General features: G+C 42.6%; 1 protein-coding gene across 2 annotated transcripts in view; it reads right to left on the bottom strand.

Annotated features, from left to right (window-relative positions):
• The window catches only part of PGM2L1 (phosphoglucomutase 2 like 1), a 34,486-nt gene extending 15,185 nt beyond the window's left edge, over positions 1-19,301 (bottom strand). Inside the window, exons 1-6 of one of the 2 annotated variants that reach the window (XM_060682720.2) lie at positions 18,888-19,301; positions 18,374-18,650; positions 8,017-8,184; positions 2,475-2,581; positions 1,166-1,250; positions 290-373 (exon numbers count right to left, since the gene is read on the bottom strand). In XM_060682720.2, coding sequence (XP_060538703.1) covers positions 290-373; positions 1,166-1,250; positions 2,475-2,581; positions 8,017-8,184; positions 18,374-18,490 — 561 coding nt within the window. In that variant the 5' untranslated portion in view covers positions 18,491-18,650; positions 18,888-19,301. Of the gene's footprint in view, positions 1-289; positions 374-1,165; positions 1,251-2,474; positions 2,582-8,016; positions 8,185-18,373 lie in introns of both variants that reach the window. The other variant, XM_087895703.1, reaches the window with a different exon arrangement.
• Between the last annotated feature and the right edge of the window lie 1,311 nt (positions 19,302-20,612).

The raw sequence follows: 20,612 nt of genomic DNA, 5'->3' as shown, positions 1-20,612 counted from the left end.
AATTTACAACAACTAACAACTATTCTCAAAAACAAGCCCTGTCCATGTGTAATTTTTGAAGGCTGTGGAAGCCTTGCAGCAATGGAGTGTGCAGTCTCATACGGTCTCCAGGGACTCCTGAGGTCACGTGAGAGGGCTATGTGCTTGCTGAGGGCACCAAGGACCCCTCATTTTCCAAACTTCTGGCACACTGAGCCCAAAAGGTTCACCATCACTGACTTGGGGAGAGAGGAGGAAAAGTTGCAAACCAATTGGTCAAATCAGGCACCTACAAAGTTTGCTGACCTACCTTGTAGCCGTTGTCTTCTTTACGGTTGTGGGAAGCTGTAATCATCACCCCTGCGACAGCTCTGAGCTGCTGGACCGCATACGGCTACAAAACAAAATTTATTTATATTTAATATTTCTAAACCGCCATCTCCTTCAGAGATCCTGGATCATATCTATGAACTGTCCAAACTCGTGCGTGGTTGACCAAAATCACCCAGGCTTAACCCCTAGAAGGAACACCAACGTACCCCAAGCACCTGGTCAAGGCAGTCCTTGACTTATGACCAGTTGCTTAGCAACTGTTTCAAGTTACGACAGACCTCCCGGGAGCTACTTACAACCTGGTTTCAAAATTCTGACAGCGGCCTCTCTCCATGCAATTGCATTTTGGGTGCTTGGCAACTAGCTCACCTTTATACAGCTGTTTGCAACACACCACAGTCACGCAACTGTGATTTACAATGTCTTTTGCAGGAAACAAATGAGTTTGCTTAATGACCATGGCATTCATTTAATGATTGTAATGTTCACTTAATAACGCTTAATGACTGCCTGAAAAAGGTTGTAAAAGCAGGCTCTGGTCACATGGGGACCTGCTTAATGATGACTGGCACGACATACAAGCAGCATTCTGGGCTCTGTTATGGTTGTAAGTCGAGGACTGTCAGTGCAATTTTAAGAAGGGATGAAGAGATGTTATTGCCTGTAGATTAAGGGAAATCTTCAATTACCACAGGGGGCGCCCAGCACTAACCCTGTTTCATTTCTGGATATGGTGGTTGAGATGGCCAGCTTGATTCAAACCGCAGTGCCACCAAATTCAAGAGCCTTTCACAGCAGAAGTACCAATCCACTCCAAGAAGCTCAGTCAGAATTTTAAAAAATGGCCACTTACCACAAAAGGCGTGGGGACGTATCTTGAGAACAAGTAAACAGGAACTCCCTTTGCAAGCAGGACTGCTGCTGTGAGCCTGGCAAGTCTGTGGAAAACAAGAAATTAAAATACAGGAAATAAATAGCTTCTCAGGAAAAAAAAAAATCAGCCATGGGCAAGACTGATAACATGCTATCATAGGAGCTGCAAAACAGCTCAGCTATTTCTTTTATACTGCATTACGCTTTCCTGATTTTTGCCATGAGAAGTAATTGGGTGTTGCAGTTAAGACATCAGGCTAGATACCGAGAGATCACAAGTTCTAATCCTGCCTTAGGCATGAAACTCGGCTGGGTGATTTTGATCAAGTCACCAGGACACAGTGGGACTAGCTTACCCATGAAAGCCGGCTGGGTGACTTTGGTCCAATCACCAGGAAAATGTGAGTTCTAGTCCCATTTTATGCATGAAAGCAGCTGGGTAACTCAGTGAATTCTAGTTCCACCTTAGGTACGAAAGCCAGCTGGGTGACTTCAGTCATCAGGAGACCAGGAGTTCTAGTCCTGCTTTAGGCATGAAGCCACCTACCCTGGGCCAGTCCCTCTTTCTCAGCCCTAGAAAGAAGGCAATGGCCAAAACCAATCCTGAAATCTTGCCTAGAATACTGCAGGGACTAATCCAGGCGCTCTCTAGGACCTTAAAAAAACGAGTCGAAGGCATAAAAATAGTGCCATCCTTCTCAACAGCACAAATTACTACACAGTGCTGACTAAGGCACATGTCTGTTCTGGAACCCTAAAGTGCTGAGGGATATAGCAAGCACAGAAACATGGGCCTGTTGAACAAATTTCTCTTCTGAATCAGCTTCATGCCCAAATCAAAATACTTTCCATATTACAAGATGATTTTAAAAAACACATTTAGACCCTGTGAATCTGTTGGATTCCAGATTAATTCAATAGGATCAACAGCAAATTCTGCAAGAGAATGTATGATAACTGTACCCATGGTGAAAGGCTAATATTTATCATTCAATTCTGCTTAAATGTTTTGTCTGCAACAAAGGATTTAGATCTAGATCTACAGCTTCTATTCCGTGGCACCCAAAACTATCCAGATTTCACTGACCCCTTGAGAGAGAATGAAGATCTGAATCCAGTCAGATCTATGTAAAGCATTAATTAACAGTTATTACTGATGCTCATTTGCAGGAAAAAAATGTTTTTTTTTCCAGATTTGCTCTCCACTTCAAACTATTAATATTGGCCTCTGCGAGAGAAACGGAGGCATTCTTTACTTCTAGACTTTTAAATCTGGACCAAGTCCGTACCTGAAGCTGCTGCACATGCTGGTCACCTGGCCTCGTGTGTCATATCCTACCACAAAACCACGTTGCTTGAAGTCAGAAAAACATTGCCCAAGGTATTTGTACATCCCCTGCAGGAAAGGAAAAGAGAGAGGAGAAGAATACAGTATCGTTTGACTGGGTAGGAAAGTTAATGGAAGGTTATTGCGATTGTGCTCTATTGCAGGGCTATCAAACTCAAGGCCCGCAGGCCAGATCCAGCCCGTGCGGTGCTTAAATCTGGCCTCTGGGTTAGCCTGGAAATAGCAAAGGACCGGCCCGCGGTGTCTCTGGCAGCCGAAACGGGGCATGGGGAGCCGCACACGGCCACACCCCATTTTTGGCCTGTATGACCTCCTGAAGCATTTTGCAGGTGAAAACAAGGCGTGGGGGGATGCGTGCAGTCGCACGGCGGGTTTTGGGGGGGGCAGCAAAGTGCTGCAGGAGGCCATCCAGGCCGAAAACAGGCCGCAGGGGGGCTGCGCACAACCCCCCATGCCCCGTTTTGGCTGGCAGGGTGCTGCAGGAGGCGTCTGTCCTGTCTTCCTCTCCTCCCCACCCCGGCCGGCCAGCAGAGAACTACAATGCTGATCTGGCCCTCGAAGAAATCCAGTTTGACCCCTCTGCTCTATTGCTTAGACCAGGAGGAATCACTCTTGGATTCCGTCCAAGGAAGTGGTGGTTCCATTTGGCTATATATATAGAAGTGTTTTTCTTTTAAAAGATAAGGAGTAATTCTTATTTACAAGATGTCTGGCATGGCCCAAGGTCTCCTACGACCAGGCTCTTGGATCAGCTACTATCTGAAACTACTGATCCCTGGATCACTTTGCAAGAAAAACAAAAAGAACTACTCGCGGTGGGTCGCTTTCCCCAAGTGCCAATAGGTGGAGATAACTGCTAAAGCAAACTTCACGATGGACAATATTTGCTGAACGGTACGGTTCATTATATTCCCCACACAATAAAGATTTCCAAAACAAACATGCCATTCCAGGCTAAAGACAGTGTACTGATTCAGATAACTCTATTTAAGTTAAGTAGATCAATGTATCAGCAGCCTCTTTCTCCACAGCTAACTACAATAATGCCAAAAAGCTTTCCATTTGTTATTCTTTGGTATCTGGGCCATTGTCAGGTTCAAAACTAGTCAGTTAAAATCTTAACTTGTTTTCAGCTTATTTTCTGGATAAGCAAAATTTTAGGGAGGGTAGGAAGGAGATAGGGAGGGAGGGACAGGAAGGAAGGAAGGAAGGGAGATGAAGACTGATTACATGGACCAAACAAACACTCTAACCTCCTATAGTTTATTAAGCTGAGATATGACTGCCTAACAGCATAATCTTAAAATGCCCTGCATGACAAACAGAAGAAACTGTGCTACCCCAGAATAAAAGTCTGAAGCACTCAGATGTACACAATTCTCTATTTTGGGGACCTCAAAGTCAGACAAGCAAAGACTTCACATTCTAACTTGTAATTTTCCCAGGGAGAAATTTTAGTCTACCTTCCACATACCTGACACCGATATTGTTTTTGTTTCACTTTTCTGTGTTCTGCATAGGTGCAGGTGTATAAATACACTCATATTTGTGTACTGATTTTGTTTTTAATTTCTCCCAAATTAATCATGTTGTGGGGGTTCAAATTATGCAACCCAGATAATATCTCTGAATCAGCACAAATCCAATAGAGGCTCAAAATGGCTATTGGGGGAATGCTGATTTAGTGCCTGGTACTTCGGTCAGCACAAATCCCACTCAGGAGACCTAGTGCCTGAATCTTTACCACACTTAGCTGATTGCTCAATAAGTCTGCATTGCATAGTCCTTTTCTTAGGGCTGGCTGCAACATGGATTAAACAAAACAAAAAACCTAGTTAAAAATGCATAAGTAAAATGTATAGGTAGGGACCAATTCTGGACATTAGTTCATTTCAAAAATTGCTAGATTCTGTTCACTTATTAGAGCAGTGTTTCTCCACACCTTGCTCAATTTAAGATGTGTGAACTTCAACTCCCAGAATTCCTCAGCCAGCATGGTGGTTGCTAAGGCTTCTTGGAATTGAGGTCCATGCTTCTTGAAGCTACCAAGATTGAGAAATACTACCCTAAAGATATAACCAAGAGATCTCAAAATGAGCTGTGAAAGGCAACGCTGAACAAAATCTGGGTCCTCCAAGACATTCTACAGCCCTGGCTTCAGGGCTGCCTGAGGAATTCTGGGAGTTGAAGTTCACACATTATTAAGTCAGCAAGGCTGAGAAAGACTGTAGTAGAAGGAAGGATCCAGGATGTGGAAGTCAAAGGTTAATCCAAGTTTCTACAGCTTTACTTGGATATTCCCTAAATAGAATCAATGGGGCAATACAAGGTTGATATAGGGAATATGGGGGGGTGGGGGCAAGGACCAAAAGCAACCCCTTCCCCAACTACAAGCCAGCTTACTAAAGGCTACTACAGATGCAAATGCAGTTAGCACAGAAAGAGCAACTACTGCTAAGTGCAATTCGCAACTTACCCAAGATATATCACCGGATGGATAATGTAGCTGACGGATCTTCCTCAATTAAATATGCACACTTGGCTGGCAGTTAGGATAAGATCAAGAAAAAACACCTTCATTAACCTCCCCAAAAAATGCTTACTAAAATGTCCTGGGGTGACTACTGAAAATTTACGGAGACATCAGCATTATTCTAAGTCTCTTGTGGCAGCATTCCTTCCTTCCTCTTCCTCCCTCCCTCCAAAAATTGTGTGTGTGTGTGTGTAAAAAACAAACAAAATGTTAAAAAGTTATGGTATTTATGTAGTTACCTATCAAGCACATCTAAATTATGTTAAAGTAACCAAAATATCTTTATGATCCCCAAGGCATGTCAAACTTTTGAGCACCCCTAAGGTTTGGAAATTGAAATCTGAAAAATTTGACACGCCCTAAATGCATCATATGGAGAGGATTTGTTCATAACCAAATTACCGCAACAATTCTGCTAGATCAAAAGAGCAGCCATGCAACCCACAGGAATTAGGGAAGCAAACATCCAGCAGCCCAGAATGTAATCAACAAAACAAAACGTAGTCACAGAGACTCCCTGGTGTCTGAACGTGACCTTCCTCCCAGAAACGCCTATTGCGATTTATCAGCCCAATCTCCAAGCGCACATTCTTCCCAGCAAACCAAAGCACAAAGCCAGCATGTGCTGGGCAGGCTTTCAGAGCATGACCAACTCGGAGTCAAGAAGAAGGAAGTTCAGAGTCTGGCAGGCTTCCACAGTGATCCAAGGTCTCTTGATCTGCCCCATTCTTGCTTCTATTAATTCATGTTTACTTTACTGTACAGCAGGTCTTGCTCCAGACACCTCCCCAGCTTTTCAATCCTGCGCACACAAACACAACCTCTTCGTATTTCCAATACTCATAACCAAGATTGTTAATAAATTCACCACTCACACATGGGCAATTCAGAGAAAAGGGGAAAATGAAAGCTTCCATTTATACAAGTAGTCCTCGACTTACAACCACAATTGAGCCCAAAATTTCTGTTCTTAAGTGAGATGTTTGTTAAGTGAGTTTTGCCCCATTTTACGATCTTTCTTGCCACAGAGGGTTAAGTCAATCACTGCAGTTGTTAAGTTAGTAAGGTTACTGAGTGAATCTGGCTTCCCCATTGATTTTACTTGTCAGAAAGTCACAAAAAGGGATTACATGACCCCAGGACCAGGGGTGAAAGCAGCAGGTTCTGGAGAACCGGTAGCAGAAATTGTGAGTAGTTCGGAGAACCGGCAAATGCCACCTTTGCTGGCTCCAGAGTGGGGTGGGAATGGAGATTTTGCAGTATCCTTCCCCTGCCACGCCCACCAAGCCATGCCCACAGAACCGGTAGGGGAAAAAAATTGGATTTCACCACTGCCCAGGACACTACAACCATGATAAATATGAACCCATCTCCAAGCATCTGAATTTTGATCATGTGACCATGGGGATGCTACAATGGTTGTAAGTGTAAAAAATGGTCATAAGTCACTTTTTTCGATGCCACTGTAACTTCGAGCAGTCATTAAATGAACTGTTGTAAGCCAAAGACTACCTAGACATGAACCACACTGCCTCACTGCCACAGCCTTCCTTGGAATGTCACTCTTGCCCAAGATAAAAAAAAAAAAATTCAGATAAAAAGTGATGTTCCCTTCATTGGAAATTAGCGCTTCAAGCAGTGAGCATTTTGTTTCTTTAATAGGGCCACACGACAATAATTCATTTCTAAATGCGTTTCCTCAGGGTTTATTCCACTTACATCTTTTTTAAAAAAACACTACGTAATATTCTGGCAGGCTTAGGAAAAACAAATCCTCTCTGTTTTAATATTCCTCCAGGAAGCTCAGACGAGCAAGGCCCTGTTCCACTTTATCGTTTTCTCCTGTAAGGGAGGTTAAGCCAAGTTCACCAATAACCCCAAGCATTTGGTTGGGTTTTTTTTTTTTTTTGAGAATTACTTAACAAGACAGGGCAAATCTGTTTCGTTGAACGCTCGGTGCCGAGTCAACAGGAAGAAGGGTTGCTGACTGTCTCCACAATGCCAAAATCTCCAAAGCAATGCCAGCTCTTGCTTCCTCCAAGTCCTGCCTCAGATAACCTTCTCCCCGATTCTTCCACGCTATTGAAAATCTTCCTGCAACCGCAATGTTAAATGGACAGCAACAGCAGAAAATCAGAAATGGGAGAAAATCAGCAGAATGTTGCTTTTCCATTTATCTTTGCCTGTACTTCTCTCCCTTTCCATTTCTCCGTTTTCTGCGGCATTTTTTCAAATGGAAGCAAGGAGGAAACACAACTTGCTTGGCTTTGTTGTCCATTTTTGAGCCTTTTTAGTTGAAGAGTATGGCAGAAACATTTTAGATCAATGTTTCTCAATCTTGGCAACTTTTAAGATGTGTGGACTTCAACTTAAAATAGCTTGAAGTCCATACATCTTAAATACATCTTAAATACATCTTAAAGTTGAATTCTGCGACTTGAAGTACGCAGTTCTTCAAGATGAATTCTGGGAGTTGAAGTCCACATGTCTTAAAAGTTGAATTCCGGGACCTGAAGTACACAGATCTTAAAGTTGAATTCTGAGATTGGAAACCCACACAAAATCCAAGATGGATTCTGAGTCCACACATCTTACAATGCCACAGTTGAGAAACACTGCTTTTGATTAGTGGTCTCCAAACTTGGCAACTTTAAAACTTGAGGATTCAACTTCCAGAATGTGCAAGCCATCCTGGCTGCTTGAGGAATTCTGAGAGTTAAAGTCCACAAATCTTAAAAGTTGTCAAGTTTGGAGATCCCTGTTTTACATGTACCAAACATGTATCAGAGGCAGGTGGGATATTAATTGTGTTTTTTTTTTATTTGCTTTTCCAATTCAAGATACGTCTTTCATGCATTATGGGGCACCAACAATGCATCTGATGTCGTATGTGGGACAGAGAAGAGGGGGGGACAGAGCTTTTAGCCTTCACAATGGCTCTGGAACTCACCTGGGTCGACTGGATCACGGTAAGATCGTTGATGTAGCAGAAGCCAGCCCCCATGGCGGAACGGAGACCAGCGGTCCCAAAGGTCAGCCTGCGGCACAGACGATCGCGCAGTTCCTTATTCCTCCCATTTCGTAACAGATTTTCAATCTGCTCTTTGGTTTTAGGATTCTACGAAGGAAACAATTGGCAGGATCAGACTTCACATATGTCGTAATCACATGCTCCTAGTGGGCTAATGACTTCGTAAAGGAAGTCATCTAGTAGAGAAACTCATAGAAAATAATATTTGTTGCTCAGGGTTGAACTGTGGGGTCCTTGGTGCTCTCTGTGGTTGGTGGTTTTCTTGCAGACATTTCATTACCCAAATAGATAACGCCATCAGTAGTAGAAGGGAGTGGGACTTGCAGAGAGGAGGAGCAGCACTCAAAGCCTGATCACGTGACCTGGGGGGAATGTTGCAGCGGTCATTAAGTGTGAGAACTGGTCATAAATCACAAGATTACAAGGGCACTGAAAAAAGTGACTTCCGACCAGTTTTCACACTTATAACTGTTGCAGCATCCCAGTGTCACATGATCAAACTTGGTTGCGGCATCCTGGGAGTGCCACCTGCAACCTTCCCAGCCAGTTTCAGACAAGCAAGAAGGAAGCCAGAATCACTTAACGACTGCATGATTCACTTATCAACTGTAGTGATTTGCTTAATAAAGTTGTGAAATGGGGGGGATGACTGATTTAACAATTGCCCTGCTTAACAACAGTAAGTTTGGGTTGAATTGTGGTCATACATCGAGGATGACCTGTATTCCAACTTTGTTTTGTTCAAACCAATAGAATAGAATAGAATTGGAGTTGGAAGGGACCTTGGAGGTCTTCTAGTCCAACCCCCTGCTTAGGCAAGAAACCCTACACCACTTCAGACAAATGGTTGTCCAACATCTTAAAAACTTCCAGTGTTGGACCATTCACAACTTCTGGGGGAAAGTTGTTCCACTGATTAATTGTTCTAACTGTCAGGAAATTTCTCCTTAGTTCTAAGTTGCTTCTCTCCTTGATGGGTTTCCACCCATTGATTCTTGCCCTGCCTTCAGGTGCTTTGGAGAATAGCTTGACTCCCTCTTCTTTGTGGCAGCCCCTGAGATATCAGAACACTGCTGTCAGGGTGGATTTGATTTAAATCGAGTTGATTTAAATCACAATTTAAATCATGATTTAAATCACTAGTAAAAAGGCTTGATTTAAATCAACTCGATTTAAATCATAATTTTTAAAGAGCAACTGTCATCTCTGCTACTCCTTTGACCCACTGTTGACTCACCGATAGTCCCAGCGTTCCAGAATATACAGCCTCCTGCTACATAACTAAGCTCCATTTCATGCTGAATAAACTAAATTATTTATGTATCTTAAATAGAAAACTATCTTACGATAGATTTTTACCCCAAGTTTTTTATTAAAATAAATTCGATAAAAATCAAAAAAATCCAATTTAAATCAAAAAAATCCGATTTAAATCAAAAAAATCTGATTTTTTTTAATTTTTTTAAAAAAATCATTGATTTTTATCCACCCTGACTGCTATCGTGTCTCCCCTAGTCCTTCTATTCATTAAATTAAACATACCCAGTTCCTGCAACTGTTCTTCATATGTTTTAGCCTCCAGTCCCCTCATCATCTTAACTGAATGCAATATTCCAAGTGTGGAATAAATGCTCTTGCTACTTATATTCCACTCAACAACAACCCTGTGAGGTGGGTTGGGCCAAGAGAGAATGAGAGGCTGAAAGTCACCGAACCAGCTTTTATGCCTAAGGAAAGAATGATGTAGAAGAACTCAGATCAGTCCAGTCCACCATTGCACAAACTGAAAATTTAAAGTCATGTTTTTAATTCCAGGACATACTTACAGAAATTGCACAAGCAATTGTAAGAGCCTGTAGTACAGTGGACTAAAGCACTATTATTAACATTTGCTGCTTGAATTACTGCAAGTTCAAGTCTCACCAGCCTCAAGGTTGACTCAGCCTTTCATCCTTTCAAAGGTAGGTGAAATGAGGACCCAGATTGTGGGGGCAATAAGCTGACTTTGTATAAATATACAAAAGGATGAAGGCTATTGCTTAACGCATTGTAAGCCGCCCTGAGTTTCCGGAGAAGGGCGGCATAGAAATTAAAGCAAAAAAAAAAAAAAAAAAGCAGAAGGAAGCGCAAAATACATCCCAAAACAAAACAGTCTACCATTCCCCACTAAGCCTGTGTTCACAATCAAGAAAGTTTTGAATTTTATCTGTAACCCCCTTTAGCGATAAGATGTATTTTACTGCCATTTTAATGTGATTTATATATACTGTATATTTGTGGTTTCGTTTTAATGTTGTAAGCTGCTCAGAGTTGCTTTGCAGTGAGATGGGCAGCAAACAAATTTGATAGATTAAATAATTAAATACAAAAATTAAACCTAATTCAAATTTCAGAAGTCACTTTGATTACAGTCAATAAAAGCCCAGAACAAGCCACAACCTGTTATAATTGGGAGGAAAATTTTGTTGCTGATCTCAGAAAGCCTTGTACACGCTACCATTTGTTTTGCCAAATCCTTTCTGTGAAACCCGAGGATTTGCAAAGCTGCAAGTTCATGCTTTCATGTTTCTGCCAAGCACAAAGATGGTAGATAGATCACTGGGAGTGCAATTTGTACCGCATAACAAACCCTGCAGCTTCTGATTTAGGTGCAACTGCTTAAGGCGCATGCATGCAAAACAAAATCCCCTATGCATCACAAGCTGCTCTCTGCAGCTCACGGCCTCCTTACAGGCCCTTTAAAAAGGCAATGGCATCTAGAATCCCAGGGGTGAGTGAGAAGCCTGACCTTTACCACAAAGAGGTCAGCCAGGATCCAGGGACTGCCAGCTATGGGTCAGTCGGTGGAAATTGAAAAATAGGTATTTTGAAGACAGAATGTTTTTATTTTAATTAACTAATTAAATCTATTTGCTGCTTTCGTTTCAAAGCAGCTTAGTTATTTGGGAACCAGATCTGGCTGACCTTCAAAAGAACTCAACCGACATCAGTCTTGAATAAAAGAACATCCTCTCCTGTTAAAATCACAAAATTTGATGGAGCTGAACGTGACTCAGAACATCATTTGCACATGAATTAGATGAGGTAAACAGGCTGTGTCTAATTCGTGTGCAAAGGATGTTCTGAATCACTGCTCAGCTCCATCAAACTGAAGTAAAAAAACGAAGCGTTTCACAGGACAAGAACTTTACACTGCCTTGAACAGGGAAAAATGCATTTTACATTTTAATAGGAAAATTCTCATCGCATATAAAACTCTAAGGTTTATTCATGCATGATCAAATCTAAGTATGGCAGAAGAGGAAAGAGTTCAATTCCATCACAGAAGAATGTTCTCCAATACATGGATGGGTATTTCCAACAGAAACTGTACTGTTCTATTCTTCAAGGTCTTTTTAACTTTTAACTTTTAAACAAAAACCCAGAAAATTTAGGATTATGGATCTTTGCACAGATTAATCTGCTTGTAGTTTATGTTTTTATTTGGCTGTTCACCGCCCTGAGTCCTCAGGGAGAAGGGCGGTATACAAATTTAAAAATAAATAAATAAATAAATAAAAATCCATAATCCCAAATTTTCTGTTTTTATGACATCAGTCAGCAGTTATATATTTTAAATGTGCAAACCATGGAAAACACTGCCTATGGAGGCATGAAATAACATCTCTTTCTCTCTTCTCTGAGAATTTAAGGGAGCCTAATGCTGGGGAAGATTGAGGGCAAAAGAAGAAAGGGACAGCAGAGAATGAGGTGGCTGGATCGAGTCACGGAAGCAGTCGGCATGAGGTTAAATGGACTCCAGAGGATGGTAGAGGACAGGAAGGCCTGGAGGAACGTTGTCCATGGGGTCGCGATGGGTCGGACACGACTTCGCAACTAACAACAACAAAAGACTGCACATACTAATCTGACAGTGCTTTAAAACAGCACTCTTTCCTCAAATTTTGAAGAATCACTGCAAAAGTCAGATGGTCAAAAAGAAGCAGAACAGTACAGGTAGTCCTTGACTTACAGCCATTCATTTAGTGACTATTTGAAGTTACATCAAAAAAGTGACTTATGACCATTCTTCACACTTACAAACATTGCAGGATCCCCATGGTCAAAATTCAGATGCTTGGCAACTAGTTGCAGTGCCCTGTGGTCAGATGATCCCCCTCTTGCAACTTTCTGACAAGCAGTCAGTGGGGAGGCTGGATTGACTTAACCACCATGTTACTAATTGACAATTGAAGTGATATAGGTAAAATGAAAATAGTGAATAAAGGTATAGGGCCGTGATGGCAAGCCAGAGTGGCACGCAGAGCCCTCTCTGTGGGCACACGCTCCGTCACCAGCTGCTCTTCCAGTTTTCGTCTTCAAGTGCGCCGGAGCGCTGGAAACCCGAAGACCAGCTGGCAGGCGTGCATATGTGCCAGTGGTGGGTTTCAAAATTTTTTACTACCAGTTCTGTGGGCGTGGCTTGGTGGGCGTGGCAGGGGAAGGATACTGTAAAATCCCCATTTCCTCCTGATCAGCTGGGACTCAGGAGTCAGAGAATAGATGGGGGCGGGGCCAGTCAGAACTTTTACTACCGGTTCTCCGAATTACTCAAATTACTCCAGAACCGGTCAGAACCTGCTGAAACCCACCTCTGATGTGCGCGCTGAAAACCCAAAGACCAGCTGGCTGGCGCACACATGCGCACTGGCCAGCTGGTTTTTGTGTTTCCGGCACTCCGGCGTGCGTGAAGACCAGCTGGCTGGCACACGTGTGCACCAGAAACCCAAAGATCAGCTGGTTGGTGCGCATATGTGCACCGGCCAGCTGGTCTTCGGGTTTCCAGTGCTGCGGCGTGTGTGTGCATTTTCGGTTTCAGCACTGTGCCGAAAAGATTCGCCATCACTGGTATAGGGTTTCCTGCTCAAGCAGGGGTTGGACTAGAAGACCTGCAAAGTCCCTACCAAAACTCTGTTATTCTATGTTCTATGATTTACTTAACAACTGTGGCAAGAAAGATTGTAAAATGGGGCAAAATTCGTTTAACTGTCTTGTTTAGCGTGGAAATTTTGGGCTCAATCTGTAGTTTTCCATCAGCTGGAAAGTTTCCATACAGGGCACAGAATATGACATTTGAGTTAAAAGCCATTTAAGATTCTGATAGAAAGAGCAATAGGAGGAGATCGCCTTTAGACAATCCTGATAAGATCCAGTAGTTCTCAAATCTCTTATCTGTGGTTCAACATAACCATCTGTTTACCCAGCAACAAAAATTCCAGTTCCTGTGAAAAGAATGCCCCACTGGCATTGACACAGACTTCTCTGCCCAAGTATTAACTACATACTCAAAATATTTCAACTTCCTGTTAATAGAGATGGTAACTTAACCCTGTTAAATGCGACAAAAGTATTAGCCAGCTTGGATTTCTTTATTGGAAGATTACAAAACCACTTGGCCTGTGGTTTACCTGCAATTAGCGCTTTGTTTTTGCTTGCTGTACAGCTTGCTTTCTATATATATACAAAATAAGGTCTTACTGTAAACTTCCTTCTCTAATAAATGCAGGTAAGGTTGCAACACAGGTAGTCTTCAACTTACGACTGCAACTGAGACCAGAATTTCCATTTGCACAAGCAGGATGGTTGTTCAGTGCGCGATTTTACAACCTTTTTGGCCATGGATGTTAAACGCATCACTGCAGTTATGTGAATCACACAGCCATTAAGTAAATCTGTGCCCCCCCCCCGCCCCCCGCCTCTTGCTGGAAGCCAGCTGAGCATCTTGCAGATGGTGACCACGTGACCCTGGGATGCTGCAGCCATCGTAAATACATGCCAGTTCCCAAGAGCCCAAATTCTGATCCCCCTGGCTATGGGGATGCTATGGTGGTTGTGAGTGGAAACCTTCTCAAACAGGAGGTGTAACGGTGGACCAAATTGTGCCCGTTGGTACTCTCCAGCCTGGCAATATGCAGAACCTCTTCAAGTCAAGCTTCACATGAAAAATATCCTCTCCACGTCATTTGCGAGCAGTGACAGTAGAAAGGGAGGCGGAAAAACCAGTATTTGAAAATCTGACAGTAAGAAAAAGACAGCAAAGCAAGAACCACTTGCTAGAACGATCAATGGGCTTTCTCAAAACAAGGTCAAATTCCTGGCTGAGAATATCCAAGGTCCCAGTAAGAACTGATGTTATTTCTAGGTACATACTACCAATTTCTTGTACTAGCTAACCCTTTGCTATTGGGAAATAAGGAAAAAGGACTTGCATTTAACCATAAACAATATCATGATACAATTTTAATGTTCAGATCTACTACAAGATACAGATTAGCATGGGGTGGTGAGAGGAGGGGCAGGTCTAGCTGACTGGCTGGCCAATATGGCCTCCAAAAACTCTGCAGGGTTTCCTGTGGCTTCAGCCCCGAGTGCATAGGGGAAAAAATCCATTTTTTTTTCCACTTGTTGCAATCAAGTTCACTCTGCCCAAGCCGCATTGTGTAATGCCTTCACCTTTGCATCTAAGGTAGTATTTCTCAACCTCAGCAACTTTAAGCTGTGTACATTTCAACTCTATGGCTGGCTGGGGATTCTGGGAGTTGAAGTCCACACAATTATGTATGTATGTATTATGTGTGTGTGTGTGTGTATGTATATATACACACATATACATTGAGTTATGTATATATGTATGATGTGTGTGTGTGTGTGTGAATGTATATCTATACACACATATAAAAATATATCATTATGTATGTATGTATGTATATATATATATGCACACATATTCATATATATCCAATTATGTATGTATATGTTTGTGTGTGTGTGTGTGTGTATCTATCTATCTATCTATCTATCTAAATCTATCTATCTATGTCTTTGGTTATTCAGGTTTTCTCCCGCGTAAAATTGGAGGTGTCTTGGCAACATTTCAACAAAGTCTCATTCGTCATCTTCAGGCTGGTGTTTTCGGCTTTGTGCTTCTAGGAGCAACGTGTATGATCGTGTGATGTGCAAAAATAGATCTATTTTAGTCTCCCTTAAGTCTTACAACAGACAGCATAATGCTCCTTAAATGTCTGATAAAGCCTAGAAAATAGTGATTTGGGATGTCACTTAACTATGGCTATAGAAACATCTTGATTTACGTAGGAAAAACTCTGGCTAGAACAGTAATGCACATATAGACCTACGAAAAAAAGATATATATATATATATATATTTTTTTCGTAGGTCTATATGTGCATTACTGTTCTAGCCAGAGTTTTTTTTTATATATATATATATATATATATATATATATATATATATATATATATATATATATATATAATATAGTTAACTATATAGCCACTTGAGTTTCACTCAACTCCCTACTGCTTAAAGTTAAGGAATCCAATTGATGTTAGATAACTTGAGTCCCAGTACAGATAGTCCTTGGCTTATAGCAATTCATTTAATGACCTTTCAAAGTTACAGTGGCACTGAAAAAAAGACTAATAACTATCTTTTGCACTTATGACTGTTGCAGCATCCCCATGGTCATGTGACTTACGCTCAGATACTTTGACAACTGGTTCATATTTATTACAGTTGCAGTGTCCCAGGGTCATGCGATCATCTTTTGTGACCTTCTGACAAGAAATTTTCAGAATTCAGAAACACAACTACAGTGATTCAAATAACAAACGTAGCAAGAAAAGTCGTAAAATGGGGCAAAACCCACTTAACCAATTTCTCACTTTGCAGCATAAATTCTGGGCTCTATTGTTGTCCTAAGTCAAGGACTAACTATACTTATTTCAACTGAATCAGGATGGAGTTCCTCCATCGCCACCGAGGAGGTATCTCTCTTAACTACCCAAGCCAGGAGCCGAATCTGTGATTAGGTGCACATTAAAAGCTGGTTCTCTGCTTCTGCCAGCATCCCCCCAAATCCAAGCAGTAGCTTTCACTTTCTCCTCTTATCTGTGCATCTGCTGGCATGTTATTAATCATTTCCTCTATCCCATTTTAGAGACAGCTGCAGCCTAAAATAGGCTTCCCAGCCCAAGGGGAGTTCTTGAAGCAAGCAAATTGAATAGCTCCACGATTTAAGAATAAATCATTGGATGGTCCCTCCCTTTGGGGTTCATAATCTCTGAAAGATCCAACACCAATATAGCACTCATTAGAATATTAAGCATACTGGCTAGGGAATCCTGGGAACTGAAGTCCCCATATCTTAACGTCGCCAAGTTGAGATACACTGTATTAAGCATTCTTTCCAACCGATATTTTCTTAGGGAAACATCAGCACACAGCTTAATAAGGTTTGTAATGATGCAAGCCAATTCTGTGACCTGTAAGACATTTTTTCACAGGAAGAAGCTACATGGTTTATAGAATTATTCTAGTTATTACAGAATGTCTAAGATTCCTACAGGTCTAGTCTTCTAAGCATCCTAAGATGCAAAAGTCAGCAGCACTGAAGGCTGTTTTTTTAATCCATAACATTCAATGCTCTCATTTAACTGCCTCTAATGGCAGCTTTATGCTTAATGTGTGTGTGTGTGTGTGTGTATATACACACACATACATACACATGCACACACACACTCCAGTATATATATAGCCATTTTGCTTAAAAACAAACAAACAAACCTCCATATAGGCTATTGTGGTGAAATATGATGGCAATAACTAAAATGTGGGACAAGGGGAGAGACTAATGGACTGTCCATTGCCACATACTGGAATTTTATTCAATATCTGCTCCCTAGTTTTACTTTGCAATACAGCCAGACTTACACAGAACCTCCCCTCTGCCAGCCATCCACAGATAATGCCCATTAATTTCTAAAATGCAGACTCTGACTTTCAGATACCTCTCATCCCTGTGCGTATTTTTTCCTCTCTTCCACGCTAGTAGATTTCCTATAAGGTCATCAAACATTCTGGCAGGGGAAAAACCTGAAATAAGGTAGCCAAAAGACTACAAAGGGATGCCAATTGGAAGTCATTTTCAAAAGAGGAAAAAAGAAAGCATGCAAAAGGTTATAAATAGATAGCACTAGAAAGCATGAATTCATGTGTTTGCTATCCATTTCTAAAATGTCTTCATCTTCCCCAAATGAAATGAAACACTAGGTTTCTATATCGTCTAGATTTAATAAGTGCATTAATCTTGCATTAATATTTTATAGTTTATTCTGTCCTGATTTTTTAAAATTTATGTTCGCTTGTGATACATGCAAGGTTTTTTTCAATGTATTTTTTATATTGTATTGTAATAAAAGAGTAGATTGAGTTCAATTTTGTAAGGAAATGAGCTTTAAGCCAAAACACAAGCTGTAGCGTATGTGCGTCTATTTTTTATACATATATCCTATTCTTCCAGAGAGATGTCATAAAACCTATGAGCAGTTTAAGATAAATTAGCTTAATCTCATGTTATTTCATAGCACCCCAAAGGCAGAATAGCATTTTATATATGTGTGTGTGTGTGTGTGTGTGTGTGTGTGTGCTATTTCCTGCTAGAAAAAATAAAAAAAATTTTTGATGCAGGGAACTGCCAAGCATCCATTCTCCCCTCAGACATTTTCCCTCACTGCCTATCCTGACAAGATGAACAAGGCTACATCGCACTGAGTATTTCTTAAAACAATACCGTTTCAGGACGCGGTGTCGCAATCACATAAAGCCGGGTTTTGGGTTGCTCTGGAGAAAGAGGAAAAGCATTTCCAAACACATTATCGTCTCCCTCCCACCCACCCACCCACCCACCAAATCCTAGCTCCTTTTCCCCCTGACAAAAGCAGCAACCTTTGCATACAATTTTTGTGGGTCCAAAAAAAAGGAGCCACTGACACCTTGGTGGGGTTTTTTGCCCCCACCCATTTGTGCAAAAGGAACGGGGTCCTTCCAAGGGGACCCAACCATGAATTCCTTTCACACACACCCCCACACACATTGGATGCCAAGGGCTGCGACAGGCAAAGGAAGAAAGCACATTTTGGCACAAACAAGCCATTTGTGAAAGGCGACAACAACCTGCTGTGGTCCTGGCTTGGAGGACATTCCTCCAACATCCTTCCCAGCCCAGACTCTGCCAGGTGGGCAAATCCTGGGCTGGTTTCCAGGCTGGGTTGGCATCGCCAAATGCCCACCTTGCCAGGAGCCCCCCACGCCCCCCACCCACCCATCCCCCCCCCCAAAGGCCACCTCTCTTTATTTATTCCTTATTAATTCCTATTTTTGGCCAGCTTGGGGGGGGTGGTCCTTCCCAGTGCCTCCCCCCCACACACACACACACCTTGTCCCAGCTCAGCCACTGCCCCACCGCCCGGTCCAGCTGGGCGTCCCCGGTGCTGCAGCCGATCAGCAGGTTGGAGTTGACATCCCCCACCAGCAGGTCCCGGGGGTCGCCCATGGCTCTGGCCTGGCTGGAAAGACGGCGGGCTGGGTGGGTGGGCGGTCTCCAGCAGGGAAGGGCGGGTGGGGGCAAAAAAAAAGGGGAGCGAAGGGGCTTCAGGTGGTCGACTCAGCTGCGGAGGCGCTCCCCGTTCACACGTGCAACTGCGGGCAGCGACCTGCAGGCGGGGAGGGAGGAAGGAGGGTCACGTGACCGCCTGCTCCTCCTAGCAGCCCCCCCCTCTCCTCCCCTCAGCCTGGCTAGGGGGCTCTCGGGAAGGGCGGGGGGGAGAGAGAGAGGAAAGAAAGGGGAGGGGCTTCCCTAAATTGGGTGGGGGAGGGGCCTGTCAATCTCCCCTCTGGCCCCCCCACCCCACCCCACCCTCCCCAAGCTGTTTTTCTGCTCTTTTTTTTACCTCACAGGGATTGTTGTGGGACAGAGGGGAGGGGAGGGGAGAGGGGGGAAAGAGCCAAAATTGAGGAAGGGGAGGTTTTAGATAAGCGTCCGTATAAATATTGAGAGAGAGAGAGAGAGAGAGAGAGAGAGAGACAAGACCCTTCCTCATCCTAAGGGGAGCCCTCCTCGAGGGACCATCGCCACAGTCCGCCCAACCGGTTCGCGCGCGCGCGCAAAGAAAAAAAAAAACCAAAAAAAAAAAACCGCTCCTCAGAAACTGCCTCTTCTGAGGCAAAAAGACAGCGGCGGTTGCGCGCATGCGCCGTGCGCGAGACGGCTCCAGCCGCGCGCGCCCATGGGCGGGTTAGTAGCGGGGACCGGTGGGCGGAGAAACTGAAGCCGCCGCCGTGAAGGGCCCGCCCACCCACGACCCGCGGGCGCTGCTGGGAAATGTAGTCGGGGTGCTTTCCCCAACGTTTCTTTCTCTTTCTTTCTTTCTTTCTTTCTTTCTTTCTTTCTTTCTTTCTTTCTTTCTTTTCTTCCTTTCTTTCTCTCTCTTTCTCTTGTTCTTTCTTTTCTTCCTTTCCCTCTCTCTTTCCCTTTCTCTCTCTCTTGTTCTTCCTCTTCCTCTTTTTCTTCCTTCTTTCTTTCTTTTCTTTCTTTCTTTCTTTCTCTCTCTCTCTTTCTCTTGTTCTTCTTCCTTTCTCTCTCTCTTTCTCTCTCTTGTTCTTCCTCTTGTTCTTCCTTCCTTCTTTCTTTTCTTCCTTTCTTCCTTTCTCTCTCTCTCTTTCTCTTGTTCTTCCTTCCTTCTTTCTTTCTTTTCTTCTTTTCTTTCTCTCTCTCTCTTGTTCTTTCTTTTCTTCCTTTCTCTCTCTCTTTCTCTCTCTTGTTCTTCCTCTTGCTCTTCCTTCCTTTCTTCCTTCCTTCCTTCCTCCTTTCTTTCTTTTCTTCCTTTCTCTCTTTCTCTCTCTTGTTCTTCCTCTCTCCCATGTTCTTCTTTCTCTCTCTCTCTCTCTCTCTTTGTCTCTTTTTGTCTCTTTCTCTTGTTCTTTTCTTCCTTTCTCTCTTTTTCTCTCTCTTGTTCTTCCTCTTGTTCTTCCTTCCTTCTTTCTTTCTTTTCTTCCTTCCTTCCTCTCTCTTTCTCTTGTTCTTCCTTCCTTCCTTCTTTCTTTCTTTTCTTCCTTCTTCTTTCTTTCTTTCTTTCTTTCTTTCTTTCTTTCTTTCTTTCTTTCTTTCTTTCTTTCTTATGTTATTACTGTTTATTAAATTTTAATGCCGCCCATCTCCACTGCAAGGTGAAGGTCATTTCTGACTCCTAGCACTGGACACATGAGATGTCAATGGACACATAGAAATCAACCTTATTTACACACAATTCAAAAGAGACAATAAAAAAGTCAAGAAGGAAACAAAAATAAAAGACCAGAACACTTCCTCTCCAGCAGTCAACACTTAGATAAGCAGGGATTAACCTCAGACAAACAATCAAGGAGAAAACAATATCCTCATGAAGGAATTACTAAGGATATATTTATCAAGCAGGAAAGAAAAGCAGAATCAAGGAAGGACTAAGAAGAGGAACCATCACACAAAGAAACAATTAAGCACAAAACAAAGCATAATAAAGGAACTTCTAAGAAGAGAACACTACCAACACCGACAGGGCAAACTACTGTATATAAATAAAGGAAGAACCACTCCTAGCACTGATGATATGGCTTGGATGGGTCATGAAATGTATGCA

Source organism: Pantherophis guttatus, chromosome 5 (genome assembly GCF_059756535.1).
Source record: "Pantherophis guttatus breed Tessera chromosome 5, ASM5975653v1, whole genome shotgun sequence".
Lineage (NCBI taxonomy): Eukaryota > Metazoa > Chordata > Lepidosauria > Squamata > Colubridae > Pantherophis > Pantherophis guttatus.
The sequence above is the reverse complement of the archived record's forward strand: the minus strand, read 5'-3'. Positions and strand labels throughout refer to the sequence as shown.